At 41.4% G+C, this 20,570-nt stretch overlaps 1 protein-coding gene across 2 annotated transcripts in view; it reads left to right on the forward strand.

Moving 5' to 3' along the window:
- Positions 1-12,822, forward strand: part of kcmf1 (potassium channel modulatory factor 1) — a 141,293-nt gene extending 128,471 nt beyond the window's left edge. For both annotated transcript variants that reach the window (XM_078569989.1, XM_078569986.1), the window contains 2 exons: positions 4,659-4,941; positions 11,178-12,822. In XM_078569989.1, coding sequence (XP_078426115.1) covers positions 4,659-4,941; positions 11,178-11,439 — 545 coding nt within the window. In that variant the 3' untranslated portion in view covers positions 11,440-12,822. The remainder of the gene's footprint in view (positions 1-4,658; positions 4,942-11,177) is intronic.
- The last annotated feature ends 7,748 nt before the right edge of the window (positions 12,823-20,570 follow it).

The raw sequence follows: 20,570 nt of genomic DNA on the forward strand, positions 1-20,570 counted from the left end.
TGGCAAGGACAATCCACTACAGTGCTTTGTTAAGTATAATCATGGACCAGTCCAGTGGAAGTATGTGGTTGCTACCGCCCTCTTAGGACATGGTACCTGAAGGAGGAGGAGGAAAGCTAGGTGAATCTTCTCATCTCATTTAAATCCTCACTGACCTGGTCTCTTCAATACAAGGGCAAGCTCCCACCTGCATTCTTGCACGGTGAACCATAGAGTCTCTGCTCTCTATCACAGGTCCTTGCAGACTAACACTGTTTGTGAGATTCAGTGATGTTTTAAGAAAACGCCCTATCACTGATCCTACAATAGCTTCCTATGGTCTCCCCACTCTCAAAGCCCATCTTCATGGCAGCGTGAATCATATTGGCCTTTTTTAAAATTATTCATTCATGGGATATAGGTGTCACTGGCTAGGCCAGCATTTATTGCCCATCCCTAATTGCCCTTGAGAAGGTGATGGTGAGCTGCCTTCTTGAACTGCTGCAGTTCATGTGGTGTAGGTACACCCACAATGCTATTAGGGAGGGAGTCCCAGGATTTTGACCCAGTGACAGTGAAGGAATGGCGATATATTTCCAAGTCAGGGTGGTGAGTGACTTGGAGGGGAACTTCCAGGTGGTGTTCCCAACTATCTGTTGCCTTTGTCCTTCTAGGTGGTAGTGGTAGTAGTCATGGGTTTGGAAGGTGCTGCCACCCTATCTTCCATTTCCCTCCTTTCTTTCACCTTCTCTTCTATTCGTATTTTCACTTTTCTCCTTCTGCTCCCCACCCGTCATTCCTCTATTTTACCTTATGTTTCAGGACAGTCTTTAACAACCTTCTAAAACCTCTCATTTGTAATATACCTTGATCTCATTTGTTTGTCCCAATCTTTCATTTTCTTCCTGTAAAATTATGAAAAGTGAACTATAAAAGTAGTTTGTTACTTCCTGAGTTGTTACCTGTGAGAATTCCTCAATGCAATTGGCTGGTTATCCTGCTTGTCAACATCATTAGACACCAGAGATCCATTATAGCTGGCGCAAGACTGAAGTTAATATTGGGAAAGGTGAAATCCGTGATCCAAAGATCATTGGATCTTTGTGGGAAGCTTTCTTTGAGGCCAGCAGTGTCACTGACCTTAAAATCCAAGCCAATACATTTGTCATCCCATGGGGTATAAGGCCAACGGGCATCATGACTTTCAAGAAAGTTTCCTGCACTACAAAGAAAGGCTTGTATGTATATAGTGACTTTCCTAACCTCAACCTCAGGACATCCCAAAGTGCTTTACAGCCAATGAAGTACTTTTTTAACTAAGTGTAATATAGGAAAACAGGCAGCCAAATTACACACGGCTAAGTCCCACAAACAGCAATGTGATGATATCTAAATCATTTGTTTTAGGTTTTAGTTAATGGATAAATATTGGTCAGGTCAGCAGTGGGAAGTCCCTTGCTCCTCTTTGAATAGTGCCATAGAATTTCTACATCCACCTGAGTGGGTAGATGTTTTAAGGTCTCATGCAAGCTCCAACACTGCAACATTGCCTACTATATTGGAGTGTCAACCTTAGATTTTGTGATCAAGTCCCTGGAGTGAGACTTCAGCCCACAACTTTGTGACCCTGAGCTGAGAGTTCTACCACTACCTGGCCAGTGTCAGCTGTAACTCGATGTTCCATTCCACCTGCTTGTCATCACACACATCCAATTCCTGCTGTATTAAAAGCCCTCACTCTGCTACTTGCTTCATTGTTGGTAGCAGATTGATTCTTACATCAGAAAAGTTTACAGTCACTGTTATCAGTTAGACTGCTTCTATATCCAATCCATGTAGGGAACTTGTTCCTTTGAACTTCTGTCAAGTTTTCTTAATTTCGTGATTCCAGCCTCAGGTTCTTGTGGCGTTTTTCCGCTCTTAGCACCTTGCAGGTCTGGTATCAACCCATGCTAACTCCTGGATTTAAAACTCGTATCCTGTCTCAAAGACCTTTTGTAGTGACTCTTTGATACCTATAAGAATATTGCAGCTCAATGCCTTATCACTTTTCCACTCCCAGGTCAGATAGTTCACAGATGTATTCCCTTAGGAGCATAGGAACTGGAGTAAGCCATTCAACTCCTCGAACCTGTTCCACCATTCAATTAAATCATGCTTAATCTGTACCTGAATTACATTTACTTGCCTTTATTCCATAATCCTTGACACTCTTATCTTGTTGTAGATTCAACTGCCAAATCTATATCTAGCCTATCCATTTGTCATTTTAAACTACTTGATTAGATCTCCCCTCATCCTTCTGAACTCAAGGGAATAAAAGCCAAGTTTATACAGCCTCTTAACTATAAACTAATATTTTAAGCCCTGGTATCCTCAAAAAGAGCTGGTGAAGCTCCACCTCACAATGACTCCCATGGTAAATGTTGAAGCTATCTGGATGTGAAACACCATTCTTCAGCACCAATCATAAAATCTACTTACCACGGTTGGCTCCCAATCTGATGCAACTTCCTGTCGGAAACCAACAGTCAGCATGACTTCCACCACCACACGGAGCATTTCCCTTGGTTGTGAAACAGATGCAAATCCAAATAAACCATTACTGAGTTCCAATAAGAGACAGCTCTGCTCATGAAACCAATTCTTTACCAATACTCTTCCAGTTTTTTGTTAAAAGAAGGACAGGGTGTTCCTTGATGTCTCTGAAAGCCTTTCTGGCATGCGTGACCTTCATTAAGCCTTCCTAGCATATGATCAGTTTCTGATCCTCCTCCATTGGTTGTGGTACCAATCAGGATCTCAAAAGACCGTGAGAGTGGAATGGACCAATAATAGCAACACTGTCGGAGCTAAAGGGATTAATGGCTTTTACCAACTTGTCTGAAGAAAATACTGGTGTGCCAGTTGGCCTTAGTATTTAAATAAATGACATTTTGGTAGCTGGTGTTCATGGGGAAACTCCTGAGTTCCTGCAGAGCAGTGGCATATGCTGTTGTTGTCAAAATAATGGTGAGGCTAATGGCGCTCACCATTATTCACGCACAAATAGTGCAAGGGGCAGAGAGGCAGTTATATGTGGATATCCAAAAGTTGCTGTCTGAGTTCACTGCTCTGCTTTGCGAAAACAGTATCTCGCTGTCTGCTCCACCAGTGAAATGCATTGAATAGGTGTGAAGTTGCACTGTTTGCGTGGTTAGTATGAAATAAATTTGCCACAGAAGTCTTGTAATTTCAAGTATAAGTACCCCTTTAACAATGTGATAAGTGTTAATTACAGCCAACCAATTTAACATTGAAAAGGAACTATATCACTGTTCCTTTGTTACTGCTGAGTCAAAATTCTGGAACTCCCTCCTTAACACCACCTATACATGGACTGCAGCAATTCAAGAGGACAGCTCACCACTGTCTTTTTAAGGAAAATTAGGGATGGGCAATAAATGCTGGCCTTGCCAGTAAATGCTCACATCCCATGAATAAATAATTAAAAAAAGAAATAAAAGTGTGGAGTCACATTTCCCCAGGTATTAATTGTTGAAAATTTTAAAGTGCACAATTTTTTTAAAAAAAGTTTTATTTTTTCTTTGTCTCCTTGTCCTCCCTATTGATCCGAACTTTCTTTCCCTCACTTTCTGAACTTGATTTGACATTGAATTGAATTAAATTGACTCTTAATTTAAACTTCCTTCACAATCGTTGCACTGTTAATTTCACAATCCTTCAGTCTGGTAGGTTAAGATGCACAGTTGCTTGTCCTGTACATTCAGGTCCTAAATGTTTGCCTTGCAGTGACATTAATAGCTTGCATTTTCTGCAACTTCCCACGCAAAAAATGTAAAAAGCCTAACTAATGATAGATGCCATTAGATGCCCTGTTACAACAAATTATGGCCTATTATGCAAATAATGTAAATTGCTGTTGTAATTGGGCTTTGGGTATCCTAGATCCAGGGCAGGTCATTGTCACTATTCTGTTTGGTTGAAAATCTCAAGTTCCCCAATGAATGTGTATTTAAAAAAAAAGGCAAATGGAACTTTTATTGTCAACTTTATAAAACACACAAACTGCCCTTCCGCTACCTCCATCCCCTGCTTCCCGTAGCAAACCATCTGTATCAAGTGACTTATCCGCTCCAAGCACTTTATTCCCAAGTGATCTTAGAGGATTGTGCATAAAAATTGAACTGATCTAAAAGAATGAGGATGGCCCCATCTTCCCATGCAGAAATATCTAATTTTCATTCAATATGCTTCAGTGATAAAGCTGATCCAGAATCCCACTACTTTGAGAATGGCATTAAGTTTTCAAGAACTTAATTTGATGCAATCAAGTAATTCAGCTGGAAAAGGAAAGCCTGTAGTGTTGCTCTTTTCTTTGGAATTGCTCCGGAAAGTATCAGTATGTTTAGGTATTCAAGGCCTTTGTGTGCAGGTGGTGACTATTTATTATGGAAACAAGTTATCAAGTAACTATTTATCATTACAAGTAAAGACTGAAAATGCTGGAATAAAAACAGTACATGCTGGAAATACACAGCATGTCTAACTTTGTTCTGAGGAAAAGTAAACACCTGAAACACTAACCTGCCTTCTCTCTTTGCAGGAACCATTTCTTGTTTTTAGTTTTGACACTTTATCATGCTACTCTTAAATAATGTTCTTTCCATTTGTTGCAGAGCTGTTATCACAGTTATCAGGTGTGAGACGTTCTGCTGGAGGACAGCTCAATTCCTCTGGCCCTTCTGCTTCCCAGTTACAGCAGTTGCAAATGCAGCTGCAGCTAGAGAGACAACAGGCACAGGCAGCACGACAACAACTGGAGTCTGCACGCAATGCAACAAGACGCACCAACACAGGCAGCCTCAGCACCACGGTCACACAAACTACAGTGACTAACAACACAATCGCCACAGAAAACAGTCACCAGACCTCCCAGAATTCCCAGTTTTTGCTCACAAGGTAAGATAACCTGATGGAGCAACCATGATCTAAAGAAGCCACATAAAAACAGTTGTTTTGCCTTCTGGAACAAAATTAACCTTAAATTTCTTTTTAAGAATTGATTATAAAACCTAATTCAAGGGAGGGGTGGTGGAGAAGGAAATATGCATCTCACTCACTTTACTTTGTTTTTGCACACCCAAGTCATTTAGTAATCAGATGTATATTATATGAAGGTACATGTCTGTGAGTTTACCTTTATGCACAAAATCAACGTATTTCAAATGCTCACAAAATACCCACCCCACCCTGCTTTTGCCAGCAGTGATTATTTGACAGGTATGCTTCAGGCATTCATTTTTTTTTATATGCTTAAAAATGTAGCTTGTTTATAGAAAAAGGCAGAAAAGGTCAATCAGAAAATCAACTAATGGGAAGATTTGCACACCCTGAACTGGCAATGGTAACTTGATTTTGCATTGTAAATTGGTATTCTAAGCATATTACTTCAGTGTGGCCAGTGATCCAAATTGGCTATGCTCCGTGGCATCTAAATTGTGGATATTTGTATCCTCCTTAGTCACACAGTTTTAAGATTCATCTCTGTCTTTTTGTTTCTGTGCTCCTTCACACAATTGTGTATAGAAACTGGAGAAAAAATGTAAAGAATGCATCTGCTAGACCTCACCCCAAGACTCTGCAATTAAGCAGACACTTTGCCTACCAAAACCCTGCATTCTGTTTCCATTGGCAAGTCAATTACCAAAGATTGGTCCTCCTGAAGGGACGGATGCACTGAACGTGACTGGTTTAGGTGCTGCAAAATTAACCCAATCCATGCACTAGCTTTGGAATTCATTTTAGAGCTCATTGCTAGTACCTGTAATTCAGGTAACAAAATATTCATGGCTTTCTGTCTGGGACTGGGAAAGGCTCTTAGCATATAAATAATATTTTTTATCCTACAGCGGAATATGGATTTAAAATTTACTGACCACCAAAGTGTAGTCATTTACATAAATTACAAGCACATCTCCTATTGTTCACAGTGGATTGGAGGTTTTCTAAGAAATGGGGTATTGGGGGGCCTGACATTTGGCAGTACCAGCGAGGGATCTTGGGATTTAGCAGCGTTAGGGTCCATCAGGGTTCTGGGAACACTGGAGAGCTGTGATCTACAATTACTGGGCTATGTTTTAGGATTTGGAAACATTGAGGACCAAGGTCTCAGGATCTCATAACATTGGAGTTGGTTCTCGGAGAATTTTTCCACATAAATGGTTGTGGAACTGAGGAATTGTCCTTCCCGCAAAGGCTATAGATAATGTGTACTTGAATTTTTCAAGGCCCGTACAGAGAGATTTTTGTTAGGTAAGGGTATAAAGGGATATGGATCAAAGGTGGGTAAATGGAGCTGGGGTGCAGATTAACCGTGATGTGATTAAATAATGGAACAGGCGAGAGGTGCTGAATGGAAATGGTTTAGTTCTATTCCTGTGTTTCTCAGACAGCTATAGTTTTATAAAAGACAAACTAGAGTTGCATATCTTGAGCAACTAACTTTTTTTGTCTTTAATTTTTTAAATATTATTTCTGGTAAATGAAACACTTGCAATATCAGGCACCCATTATCATCAAGCACTACCATATCAAGTATACCATGCTTACAATGCAGAGTAAAGCCCTTTCTGCTGAAGCCCCCCAAAAAAGCGCCTTATCCCATTTCATCCTTGGGCCTTCCTGAATGGTAAAGGAAGTCTTAGAGGCTTATTAGTGACTGAGACACTACACCTGATTTCACACAGTATAGTAACATTTTGTATTGATTTAGTCCTATGGTGATTTTGTCTTTCAGCCTTTAGTTTTTATTTCAGTAGAGTGTCAGTATAGGTTTCATAAAAGTTTCAGTAGTTTTGGAGGCATTTACATCAAAATCCTAATAGATGCTAACTGTGAAGTTAGTGCTGCAGTTTTGTACATTGCTCTGTTGACCTGCTGTTGACAACACGGGCCTATGAGAGACACTGCTGTGAAGTCAGTCAGCACAAGGCATTACTGTGTGACGTGATAACATATCTGCAGGTCAATCTCTAGAACTGTTTCAGTAGGTATTTGATATTTAAAATTTCAACTATAAGTTGATGAGCTAATCACTAAAATACATTTGGATTCCTGTTCCTTCTGGAGAAAGACAGCCATACATACTAGGGATCAAGGGCAGGGTCCTGGGAATTATATTCTAGCATCATTTTTGGTTCAGAATTCTGTTATCCTTGAGCCTCATCCCAAAAAGATTTAGTGAAGGACCACTTATAAAGCCAGGAGCAGCCTGCAACAGTCCACCAGTCTTTGGCCAAATAAATAATCAAAGAAGTTCATCAAAAAAAAGAATTACAAGTTACCAAGCTAACTCCATAAATTTATCAGCATTTCCTCTTTGCGTTAAGACCAATAATAAAACTTAACTGTCTCAGTTCAGGACACTAAGGTGACCACACGTGCGTGTTAGACCTAGCAGTTCCCTTATTGCAAGTCTTCAGAAAACACATGTTGAAATTTGGACTAACAGTATTCTTTTTCTCTCCCTCCAAAATGTCTAACGGTTTCAGTTAGGGTTCTGGTTCATTAGCCTGATAAACCTATTTTTACACTTCCCATTTACTTCATCTTTGGTATAGATGTAAGTCATTGAAGGTGGCAAGACAGGTTGAGAGAGCAGTTAATAGAGCAATACAATATCCTAGGCTGCTTTAGTAGGGGCATGGAGCACAAGAACAAGGAGGTTATGTTGAACTTGTATAAGACATTAGTTCAGCCTCAGCTGCAGTATTGTGTCCATTTCTGGTCACCTCACTTTAGGAAAGATGTGAAGGCATTGGAGAGAATACAGAAAAGATTCACGAGAATGGTTCCAAGCATGAGAAACTTCAGTTATGAAGGTAGATTGAAGAAGTTGGGGTGGTTTTACTTGAAGAGAAGGCTGAAAGGAAATTTGATAGGGGTATTCAAAATCATCAGGGGTCTGGACAGAGTAGATGAGGAGAAACTTCCCACTCATGAAAAGATCGAGAACGAGAGGGCACAGATTTAAGTAATTGTCAAAGTAAGCAAAAGTGCCCTGAGGAAAAGCTTTTCCACGCAGCGAGTAGTTAAGGTCTGGAATGCACTGTCTGAGTGTGTTGGAGGCAAGTTCAATCGAGGCATTCAGAAGGGAATTAGATTGTTAGCTGAAAAGAGAGAATGTACAGGGTTTCAGGGAGAAGGTGGGGGAATGGCTAGTTGAATTGCTCATTCGGAGAGCTGGTGCAGACATAGGCCGAATGTCTCCTTCTGTATTATACAAAAGTGCAGGAAAAAAGTTGCTATCAGAATATTATTCCTGAAAAGCTGTTTCTATTGCTGAATATTGCATTGTCTAAGGAAATCTTTCATAATCTTGTGATATATCGTGTTTTCGACCTCAAATTGAGTAGCATTAGGTCTACAGCACAAATGGGCTTTTCAGCCCAACTGGTTTATACTCCACACAAGCCTCCTCCCACCCATCCTCTCCTAACCCTATTGGCATAGCCTTCTATTTCTTTCTCCCTTGTATTTATCTAGCTTCCCCTTACACACATCTGTGCTATTCACTTAACTACTCCTTGTGATAGCACGTTCCCTATTTATGCTCCCTAGTTTTTGATCTCCCTCAAGTTTCTCCAGGTCTACCTTTTCAAGCCCTTTTATTATCTTAAAGCCCTTTATTACGCCACCACTCCTTCCTAAATACTTTTCATCCTGCAATATTTAACTGCAATTTATATTCTTTATGTAGCGATGTTTCAGTTATCCCTATTACATCTAGCTCCTTGCTAAGCATTGTTGCCTCCAGTTCCCCCGTTTGGCTTGAATGCTGTGCACATTGCTGTCCAGACAGTTTAATTTGGTTTTATTAATTGTTACCCTCACTATATTTTAAACAGTCATTCTATGCTTATATTCTGTTACTACTTTCTCCCCATCATTTGTTACCCTTATCTCTTACTTTCATCTGACCTTAAGGGGAGAATTTTCTCCCCATCGGAGGGGGGGGGTGGGGGGGTTGGGCAGGCACGGGCAGGCGTGTAGCCGATCGTTACCCACGATCGGCTGGGCGCTGCCATTTTGTTTGGGCGGGCCAATTAGGGCCCGCCCAGCATGACGCGCACCCAGAAGCGCTGAGCATTGCCTGTGCAGGTGGGGGGAGTAGGCTGAGTTTGGGCCTGCGCTCTTTCACGCATGCACGCATAAGAGTGCAGAAATCTCCCTGAGGCACAGAGGTGCCTCAGGGAGATTAGTTTGATCTTTAAAAGTTTTAATTAAGAAAAAAAAAATTTATAAGACATGTCCCCTCATGTGACAGTGTCACATGAGCTGGGACATGTTGATGAATTTTAATTTAAAAATTTATTTAATTTATAAACCCTTCATGAAACCTCATTCTGCCCAGGGATGAGGTTTCATGATAAATGCGAAGGCCGCCTGGGCTCTTCGCCTGCCTGCCGACCTTAAGGTTAGACGGGCAGCTCAGTTAATGACCTTGATTGGAATCTAAATGGCCTTAATAGGCCTTTGACAGATTGGCGGACATGTAGCGGAGTTGACTTCGCATACGCAGAATTGAGGACCTGAATGATGCACGGTGACGTTGGGACGCATGCCTGACACCACCACGTGTCATTTTACACGTCGGTGAGCGGGACCTGCCCCTGCTCACCGAACAGAAGATTCTGGACTAAGTGTCATCTATTTTTATCTCCTATTTTCACCAGATTGGTTGCCTTAAGTCTTACTAGTTTAAATTCTTATCTATGGCCCAGTTTATCCTCTCAGCTTGGGTACTGGTCTTATTCAAGTAAAACCTTTTCCAGTGGTACAGCTCCTTCCTATCCTGGCACTGGTGCTAAACTCCCATGAAGTGGAAGCCCTCTTTTCCACACTGGTTTTTCAGCATACATTCACCTTCCTGATCTGTCTCCATGCCAATTAGCATGTAGCTTGGGTAGTAATCCTGAGATTACCACCTGAGGGGTCCTTTTTTTTTATTTAGATCCTAATTTCTGATATTCCCTTAGCAGGACCTCCTCCCTTTTCTTCCCAACATGGACCAGGACAAACGGGCTCTTCCCTTTACCTTTGCAAGTACCTCTTCAGTTATTCCAAGCTTTCCTTTACCTTTGCACCAGGTAGGCAACACATCTTCCTGGACTTTCAGTCATGGTTGCCAAGGATGCTATCTATTCCCCTAACTATCAAATCCCCAATGATGGCAACCTTTCTATTCTTCTTTCTACACCCCTACTGCCCCTTGGGCTGCCTCCTGCTCCACAGTGCCATGGTTAACATTGCAGTCATTCCTGCAACTTTATTTTCATGTACGTTTTACCTCTTGGATAAGATCAGTGTCTGTAGAACCATCTCTATTTTTCTTGGTTCTCTGTACCCTGATGAGCAGTCATGCCCTCTGCTTCCTGCACTCTGTGCTTTCCTCTGAGGTATGACTGTACACTGGAGTAAACGATCCAAAAATTTCTCTACCTTACGTATGTGTAAAGAAGTCTCTAATTCACACTCCAGCTAAGGATTTGTTTAATAGAATATTTCAAAAAATATTCTGCTTTTCTATTTTTCCTTCCAAAACTGATAACTTCATATTCCCCCCCCAACATTATATTGCATCTGCCCTGAACTTGTCCACTCATTTAACCTTTTGCAGCCTTTTTGCATCCTCCTCACACCTACCTTCCCATCTAACCTGATATCGTCAGTAAACATGGATACATTGTACACTGTCCCCTCAACTAAATCATTGAAATATATTGCAAATAGCCAAGGCCCTAGCACTGGTCCTTGCAGCACTTTACTAGTTTATAGCCTGCCAACCTGGAAATAACCCATTTATTACTACTCTCATATCATGTTTAACACAACAGTGAATATTTTGATATTAGGCAAAGTTATTGGATTGAATCCACAGTTTGATGATCATTAAATTGTAATGAAAAATCCATCTATTCCTTATTGAAACAAAATTATTAAACTTTTTGGAAAACTTTAACTTTGAAATTCAGACTTTAAACCTGTCATGCCTACAAAAGTACATGAAAAGCAATTACATTTTTAAGATCAAGGTATGCATGGTTAATATTTGGAATAAACCACCTATACTGTGTGCAAGATGTGTCCTTCACTCTTCAGCTGTGAATAATTGTTATTTTCTGAACTGTCCACAGGTTGAATGAACCGAAGATGTCTGAAGGGGAGCGTCAATCTCTGGAAAGTGAGCGGGCAGACCACAGCCTGTTTGTGCAGGAGCTTCTCCTCTCCACCCTGATGCGGGAAGAAAATTCCTCCTCAGATGAGGACGAGCGGGGGGATTTCACAGATTTTGGTGCTATTGGCTGTGTAGATATTATGCCTTTAGATGTTGCTTTAGAAAACCTAAATTTAAAAGAGAGTAATAAAGGAAATGAGCCTCCGCCACATCCTCTTTGATGATGTCCCACTTTGCAGACAATGTCCTCTGTGCTGTAACTGCCAATGAAAGTGGACAACAGCTATCTTTGGGTTTGTTTGGTGATTGTAATTTCAGGTCTGTCACTCTTGTTACATTGTGTACATTCAAGGAAGAAAAAAATAAGATAATTGATTCCACTTACTAATTTTTACTTCTAGCAGGTAAATGTAGGTAGCAGTGCCAGAGGCAGTCTCTGCTTCCTGTACCTTGACATGCAAAAGGCTCTCCTAATACTCCACATTCAACTGAAGAGGAAAACAAATTGAAAAATCTCTAATGAAGCTGCTGTGTGTATTTATGAATATTAATGAATAAAACTGCTTGGATGGTTTACCTTAACTACTGCATGAGGTTTTTTGCGGAGTGCATGAGTTTTAGTAGCCTTTGTCATTTCAGAAAAAGAAAATCCCAAAGCTTTCCTAAAAGATATTTAAAAGTTACCTGTCTAGAAATGACTAGCAATCACAAAAGAGCTCGTTTTTCAAACACATTGTAGCTCTTGAATAATGCATAATTGAACACCTCATTACTAGGCTGCTTATCATGGTGCTTGTAATGCGAGCTCTGCAATGCCATCCTTTGTTAATTGAGTGTACCATTACTATGGTGACTGTTCAATCGCCCTGTAACATTTCATCGTTTGAGTGCTATATTGTTTTTCTCTTTCAATATTCTTGACACATCAGAAGATGACATGGCCAAGTTGCCAGTGTGTAGTGACTTTTAATACATTTGGGGCTTGTTAGTTTGCCCTAAAGGAGGAAAAAAACTAACAATTCATTTTGTTTGACTATTTTGTTGTAATGGTTTTAATTTTGTTAAATATTGCTGATCTAGTTGCTTTGTCCTGGTATAGGCATATATGTTCAATCACTTTTTTAAAAAAGGCCTTGAATCTGTTCTGGTAGGGTTTTAAAAAGCTTTTATTCCCCCCTGATGTACATGCACGCGCACACACCTGCGTGCACACACGCACGCACACACACACCCACGTATTAAAGATTTCATCTTTATATGCTTTAAAATAGTTGTGGAGAGTTATCATCAGGAGAGCTTGAGGATTTGATATCACATTGTGTGCAGTATATATATTATATCTAAGAATTTGAAGTCTAAATGCTAAAGTTAGCACCTTTTTATTTATTATTTTTTGATTTCCTAAGTGAAAAGTTAGCCTTTTTGATGAAATCATGCCACCTACATGCCTATACTATTAATCCAATATGTAAAAAAAAAATGGGATGTACAATGAATTTGTGAGTAAACTTTCATAATGGTTATAGGGCAGGGACTGCGGTTTTTTGGAATGTAAAGATAGAATACAAAGAAAATAAAACTGCGCACAGCTTTTCATGACTTTACCAATAGTCCTACAGTGATCGTGTTTCTTTATGCTCGAAGCTTATGTCTGTGCAAGTCTGCCTTCACAATGCATTTACCGCCAATGACATTGGTAGTTTTTGTTATCCTCCGTGATCAAAGGACACTGTCTTTGAAAAGAGAATTCCTTTATACATTAAGCACTTTCCGTAGCTGCTGAGACTGATCTTAGCAGCTCTTCAGATTCACATTTCACTAAAAACAAATAAACCTTTGGATTAAATATTTTTTAAGGATCTTTTGTGGAATTTGAGATTGATATTTTATTTATCACAGTATATTTGCTACTTTATCACAATATCTGTTGCTAGTACACAGGAATATTCTAAACCTACAATTGCTATAAAAAAGTAGAATATAATACAAAAATCAATGAGTTACATAACTCCATTGTGACAAAGTAATAGGCCACCCAATTGAAGCAATTTATAATGAGTTTCTCCAAGTCTACAACTGTTGTGAGGACTACAAGAAATAAAATTAATTAACCTGTAGTAATTAATTTTGATTACTACTTATAATGAAAAGAACTTCAGAGAAAATATGCTTACGTTAGAAACTAAAACTAATTTGCTTAATCCTTTCTATAGCAGGAAAGGGAAGAAATATTGAGTGTTTAAGCAACAGCAGGTAGTGGTACAGTTTCACATCACATCACAGTTCATAGCACATTCTTCCAATGCTATAACACCACAAGGGAAGAGCTGAGAACCCTAAGGAATGCTGGTGGGAATGAGTACTTGGGGGCGATAGTGGCATAGTGGTAATGGACTAGTAATCCAGCAGCCCAGGCTAATCCTCTCAGGACATGGGTTCAAATCCCACCATGGCATCTGGTGGAATTTGATTAATAAATCTGGAATGTAAAGCTGGTCTCAGTAATGGTAACCATGAAACTGTCATTGATTGTCATAAAGACTCATCTGGTTTACTAGTGAACCAGATTTCCTTTCTTAAGGGAAAGAAATCTGCCATCCTTGCCCATTCTGACCTACATGTGACTCCAGACACACAGATGTGGTTGACTCTGAGCTGCCCTCCGAAAACCTTCAATTAAAGGGAAATTAGGGATTGGCAACAAATACCCATTTTGCCAGTGACGTTTGCATCCCATGAAAGAACAAAAACAAAAGCACTGCATATAGTTAATATATTCAATTAATCCTTCCTTGAAATATTTGCAAGAGGACTACAGTAACATACCCTAAATTAACAGAAATAATTCATGTAGATTTACAAACTTTGGTATTAATGAAACTGAAGTTTCAGGCAAGTTTAAACTGTTCCAAATTAACAAGGCCACAGTGATGGAGGACATCTATACCAGGGTACTAAAAGACTAAATAAGGGCTATGAAGAACTGATAATCGTTATGAGCAAGCCACTGAATGTTGTGTGGATCCCACCATATTGGATACAAGCCAATATGATATATATGTTCAAGAAAGGAATATGTTTAATCTGGGAAATTGCGGACCCATGATTAATAGAATCTATTATCGGAAGCAAACTTGATCCATAGGAGTATGATCTCATACATAACAGCTAGTAAAGCTCTGAAAGGGGAATATCATGCTCGGCTGACCTCACTGACTTTTTGAGGTAGTGGCCTCCAAACACCTTTCTAATGTGGTGCACTTAGAATTATAAAATGCTGCAGCCACAAGGGATGAGAATGTAAAGTGAAACCTCGGTGTGGAAAAAGAATGAAATGGTGGGGAAGAATGATGCCCTGGAGATTGGTGCTGGGGCCTCTACTGTTCCTAGTCCACCAGAAATGTGATCAAATTCTCAGATCATTACTAAACTAGAGGTGGAGGAGCAGCTAGGAACCCACTAAAGGGGGTTAGGTAAAATCTGTGAATGAATAAATCAGTGATATGAAATTTAATGTTCAAAATACTACACATTGAGAGGAAAAGTGAGTACACTATGGACAGTATAGAAATAGGTCAAATGAAATGTAAACACGTGTTGGGAGTGATAAATTCAGCACTTAAAATGCCATTCACTTTGAAGCAATAAAGCAAGCCATGTTTAATTAGGTCCAAACAAGCATTTTATTCTGTTTTGTGGAGCCTAATTGAATCACTTTGGTGTAAGGTTTCGTTATGTCAACGAACAAAATTTTCAGCACCTATTACAGAAATAATCCAAATATTGCTATGCCATAAGAAAAATTTACAACCTAGGAAATAGTTGGTCTTGGGAGTTATGGTACATGATGAGTAACCTTGACTTGTGTTTGAGAGTTAAAATCCCACTGTTGATAAAGTAAAATCAATAAGTTGGTAGTCTATGGTGGGCACTGGGAAAATGACCATGAAAGCTGCCAGATTGTTGTATAAACCCAACTGATTCATTTAATGTCATTCGGGGAATGGATCTTGCCACCCATACCAAGTCTGGCCTACACGTGACACCAGTTTTGTTGTATGTGATTGACTCAATGCTGTCGGGGCAGTTATGAATAAATAAATCCTGCCTTGTTTAGTGTACTTGAACCTCAACAATTAAGATCAGCCCATCTAGTATGTTTCATAGCTATGCCGAGTTGATCATTTTGAGGCTCCTTGGAGTTAGTGTGTAAGTAATGGAGATTTTTTGTAAAAATCAGTTAGTTTCAGTAGATTCAATATGTACATTTTCCCATGAAGATCAGCAATGATCTGACTGAATGGTAGAACAGGCTTGATGGATTGCATGACCTATTTCCTAAGGGTCACCCTTTATAGTCTTTAACCAGATGCCCAGGCTCCTAGTGCACACAATACATATTCACCTATTAAAAGAAATTTGGAAAAGTTTTATAATTTGTGCATTGGAAGAGAGCTTCACACAGCAGGGGCATGCATCAGGAATTCAGCTGTGGCAAACTGTACTTGATTCATGACATATGTGAGCTTCCAACCATTAACATGAATGCACAGACAGGCAAGAAATTAGAGCTAATGCTCTGAGTAATATAATCTATCTCATTGTGTAATATGTTCAGATTTCCAGCATCAGCAGTATTTATTGTTCATCAAATCTCTGGCTTTAAGACTTTTTTTTTGTAAGTTTTGTAGTTTTCAAAGTGCCAGGTTCAATGATAGCACAACAGCTAAACTGAGGCCTTGTCTTCCTTCTCGGGTGAATATAAACACTCTCTTGGCACTAATTTGAAGAACAGGGGAGTTGTTCCTCCATCCTGCAGCATTTACTTAAGTTGCTGGAGTGGGACGTGTACCAACAGCACTTTGATCCAGAGCCAACCGTCCTATCTCTGAGCCACAACTAACACCTACAGTTGCATTAGTATTTGATACTGTTGACTTGCAATTCTGCTATGACACTGTGTACTACATTAAGTATACGTTTCTATGTATTGGTAATGGCTGAAGGAATCTATTTTGTCGAACGATTTCTTTCTAAGCCTGGTATGTTTTAACATTTTGAGCTAGAAATTCTTGTGCCCCAATTTTTGGGTATGGGAAATACGATTTGTGACCTGCCCCACTGATGCTGAATTGTATCAGGTAACCCCATGCTGGTGGCATTCTCCTCACACTGATGGCTTCTTCTGCACCTAGCAGAGGTGACCAGTGTTGCACAGAAACTATGTAGTGCAGCCAGCGTGCTCTTAAACGGGGCCTGACCCTCTTAAAGAGAAGCTGCACTGAATAATATTGGTGGGAAACTGAACACCAGGCTAGAGAGAGGGTTTCAAGCTGAATGATCTGGTGCTGGAGGCATTACTGGTGGAGGTAGCCAGGAGGAGAGATGCCGTGGATTTGCAGGGGTGCCAGAAGGCACTGAAGGACCACCCTCAGAAGGGTGGATAGGGAAATTAACTCCTGGAATCTGGACCCAAGAACCTGCCAGCAGTGCCACAAGAAGTTTAAGGACCTCACGCAGGTGGTCAAGGCCAATGAATGCACCTTCACATGACATCTACCTACCACACCACCAACCTCTCACACTGCTCAGAGCACTTCAAACCTGCATCATTTGTTGTTACTCAGAAATCATGCCTAACATCTAGATACTCCACCTCACCCTCACACGTGAACCAACACTGCCAGCCCCACACCTCTTGCTGCTTCCAGATACTTCCAGCTATTCAGCTTGAGGAGGTGATGGTGTAGTGGTATTGCCGCTGGAATAGTAATCAGAGATCCAGGGTAATGCTCTGGGCACCTGGGTTTGAATCCCGCCACAGCAGATGGTGGAATTTGAATTCAATTAAAATCTGGAATTAACAAGTCTAATGATGACCATGAAACCATTGTTGATTGTTGCAAAAACCCATCTGGTTCACTAATGTCCTTTAGGGAAGGAAATCTGCCGTCCTTACCTGGTCTGGCCTACATGTGACTCCAGACCCCAGGAATGTGGTTCACTCCTAAATGCCCTCTGAACAAGAATTAGGGATGGGCAATAAATGCTGGCTTAGCCAGCGACACCCACATCCCATGAATTAATTTAAAAAAGCACATTACCCAAACAGTGCAATACAATCACAGACATTCTACTCTCTGACAGAGCTAGGTAGCACACAATAGAAGGGAGCAGAGCAGAACCGAGGGGGGACCAGGGCACCTGCATCTCCTGAGGCCTATGGTGGAGATGGCTCTCTACATCATCGGACCAGCTATGATGGAGCCTGTGGCATTTGGGATCACTGAGAACATTGTGGATGATGTAATGTCCCTACCTAATGCCTCCTTTCTCAACTCAAAAGCTCATCCTCTTCCTGGCCTCTGACATGATGAGCAAGCAACTGATGGTGTGACGAGGGACCACTTGTTTCCCACACTAGACCCCTTCCCTCACACCTTCCATTTCTGATTTCCAGTTTTCAGACACCAAAGAATTGCCATCTGCCCAGCCACAGTATTCCAAGGAGGAGGAGAGAGAGCAACGCAGCACTGATAATGGTGCCTCATCACTTGATCTGACACTTGCACCCATCAACTCAGATACTAGCAAGTGGAGAATTAGGACCAGCACATGGTGAGTCATTGGGACACAAGTGAGCTCCAACCAAACAAGGAGTAAATGATGGTTCCTTTGCCAGCTCCTCAGTGGGCAAGGTCGCAGACTGCTTCAGAGGACTTAGATGAGGACCTTGACAGGGCAACATACAGGAAAGCATTAATGGATGCACACTGATGCTGGGTGCATTGGGAATCTGCCAGATAGCCTCCTGTCACTGTCAAGGAACATGGAGGTGAGTGGCTCCAACTTGACAAGAGGGCATTCTACTGAACTTGACCTTTCCACAACCTCTACTCCGTCTCTTTGTCATGTTGCAGACCCAAAGGCACTGTCATTGCTGCCTCCATACTTCTTGCAGGCTTTATGTGGACAGGTCACCTACTCTCCTACCATCCCTGTGAGGGTGCAGCAACACTCTCTGGTAAATCCAAGAACTAGCCAAACACCTTCAAAAACACTCCAAAGTAAGTACTACAAGACAATTTATAATTTGGGTTCTTGGCCCTGTAAAGAATGCTAGTGCAGAACGCATCTTGCAACTTCACACTAGTTGTCTGTTGAGTAATCAATAAATTTGTTGCCTGAACCTGTGAGGTCCAAATTTGGGGATCCTAATATCATGTCAGGATAGCACACATTCACAACCACTTAATAGACACCAGAGACATCACTGGGTGTACTTTTTTCCTGAATATTGTTGATGAAAGGTCTACAATGGTAGTTATATTGTTCCAAAATTATTTAAGAACTATCTCGTTTGTATATAATGTATAGTCAGAATGCCACATCACTCAGTACTGCACTACAGTCTGTGTACCAAAGCAACGACTTATCATTCCACAGAGGTCCCCAGCATCACAGATGCCAGACTTCAGCCAATTCAATTCACTCCACATGATATCAAGAAATGGCTGAAGGCACCGGATAGTGCAAACACTATGGGCCCTGACAATGTTCCACCAATAGTGCTGAAGACTTGTGCCCCAGAACTTGCTGTGCCTCTAGCCAAGCTGTTCCAGTACAGCTACAACATTGGCATCTACCCAGCTATGTGAACAATTGCCCAGGTATGTCCTGTACATAAAAAGCAGGACAAATCTAACCTGGCCAATTACCACCCCACCAGTCTACTCTCGTTCATCAGTAAAGTGATGGAAGGGGTCATCATCAGTGCTATCAAGCGGCACTTGCTTAACAATAACCTGCTCATTGATGCTCAGTTTGGGTTCCACCAGGGCCACTCAGCTCCTGACCTCATTACAGCCTTGGTTCAAACATGGACAAAAGAGTTGAACTCCTGAGGCAAGGTGAGAGTGACTGCCCTTGACATCAAGGCTGCACTTGACCGAGTGTGGCATCAAGGAGCCCTAGCAAAACTGGAGCCAATGGGAATCAGGGAAAACTGGTTGGAGTCATACCTAGCACAAAGAAAGATGGTTGTGGTTGTTGGAAGCCAGTCATTCCAGCCAGGACATCACTGCATGAGTTCCTCAGGGCAGTGTCCTCGGCCCAACCCTCTTCAGCTGCTTCATCAATGACCTTCCAGCGCAAGGACAGAAGATGTTCGCCGATGATTGCACAATGTTCTGCACTATTTGCAACTTCTCAGATACTGAAGCAGTCCATGTCCAAATGCAGCAAGACCCGGACAATATCCAGGCTTGGGCTGAGAAGTGGCAAGTAACATTCATGCCACACAAGTGCCAGGCAATGACCATCTCCAACAAGACAGAATCTAACAATCACCCCTTGATGTTCAATGGCATTACCACCATTGAATCCCCCACTATCAACATCCTGGGGGTTACCATTGACCAGAAACTGAACTGGACTAATTATATAAATGCTTTGGCTACAAGAGTGCATCAGAGGCTAGGAATCCTGTGATGAGTAACTCACCTCCTGACTCCCCAAAGTCTGTCTACCATCTACAAGGCACAAGTCAGGAGTGTGATGGAATATCCCCACTTGCCTGGATGAATGCAGCTCCCACAACACTCAAGAAGCTTAACACCATCCAGGGCAAAGCAGCCAGTTTGATTGGCATCTCATCCACAAATATTCACTCCCACCACTGACACACAGTGGCAGCAGCGTGGACCATCTACAAGAATCGCAGCAAAAAGTCACCAAGGTTCCTTAGGCCGCACCTTCCAAACCCACGACCACTACCATCTAGGGCAGCAGATATGGGCAGCAGATAGATGGGAACACCACCACCTGGGAGTTCCCCTCCAAGTCACCATCCTGACTTGGAAATATATCGCCATTCCTTCACTGTCGCTGGGTCAAAATCCTGGAACTCCCTTCCTAACAGCACTGTGGGTGTACCAACACCACATGGACCACAGCGGTTCAAGAAGGCAGCTCACCACCACCCTCTCAAGGGCAACTAGGGATGGGCAATAAATGCTGGCCCAGCCAGCGAAACCCACATCCCATGAATGAATAAAAAAAAACATGATGAGATCCTGAAAAATGCACTTTCAAGGAGAGGCAATCATCACTGGATTGCCATTCCATTCGAACATTCCCTCAACTCGACACTGCTCCACATTTCCTCTGGGACCTTCCAAGCTCGGCTTTCCCAGAAAAGCGGAACACAACGTCCCTCGTAGAACTCCATTGCAGTGGAGTAGAGTCAGGGAGAAGACAGGATACACCCCTTTTATATGGCACCAGCTGCCGTATGGTAGGTTTTTAAAGGTCCAGTTTGAATTTTAGTGAATAGGTGAGTAGGTGAATGAGT

Source organism: Cetorhinus maximus, chromosome 2 (genome assembly GCF_964194155.1).
Source record: "Cetorhinus maximus chromosome 2, sCetMax3.hap1.1, whole genome shotgun sequence".
NCBI lineage: Eukaryota > Metazoa > Chordata > Chondrichthyes > Lamniformes > Cetorhinidae > Cetorhinus > Cetorhinus maximus.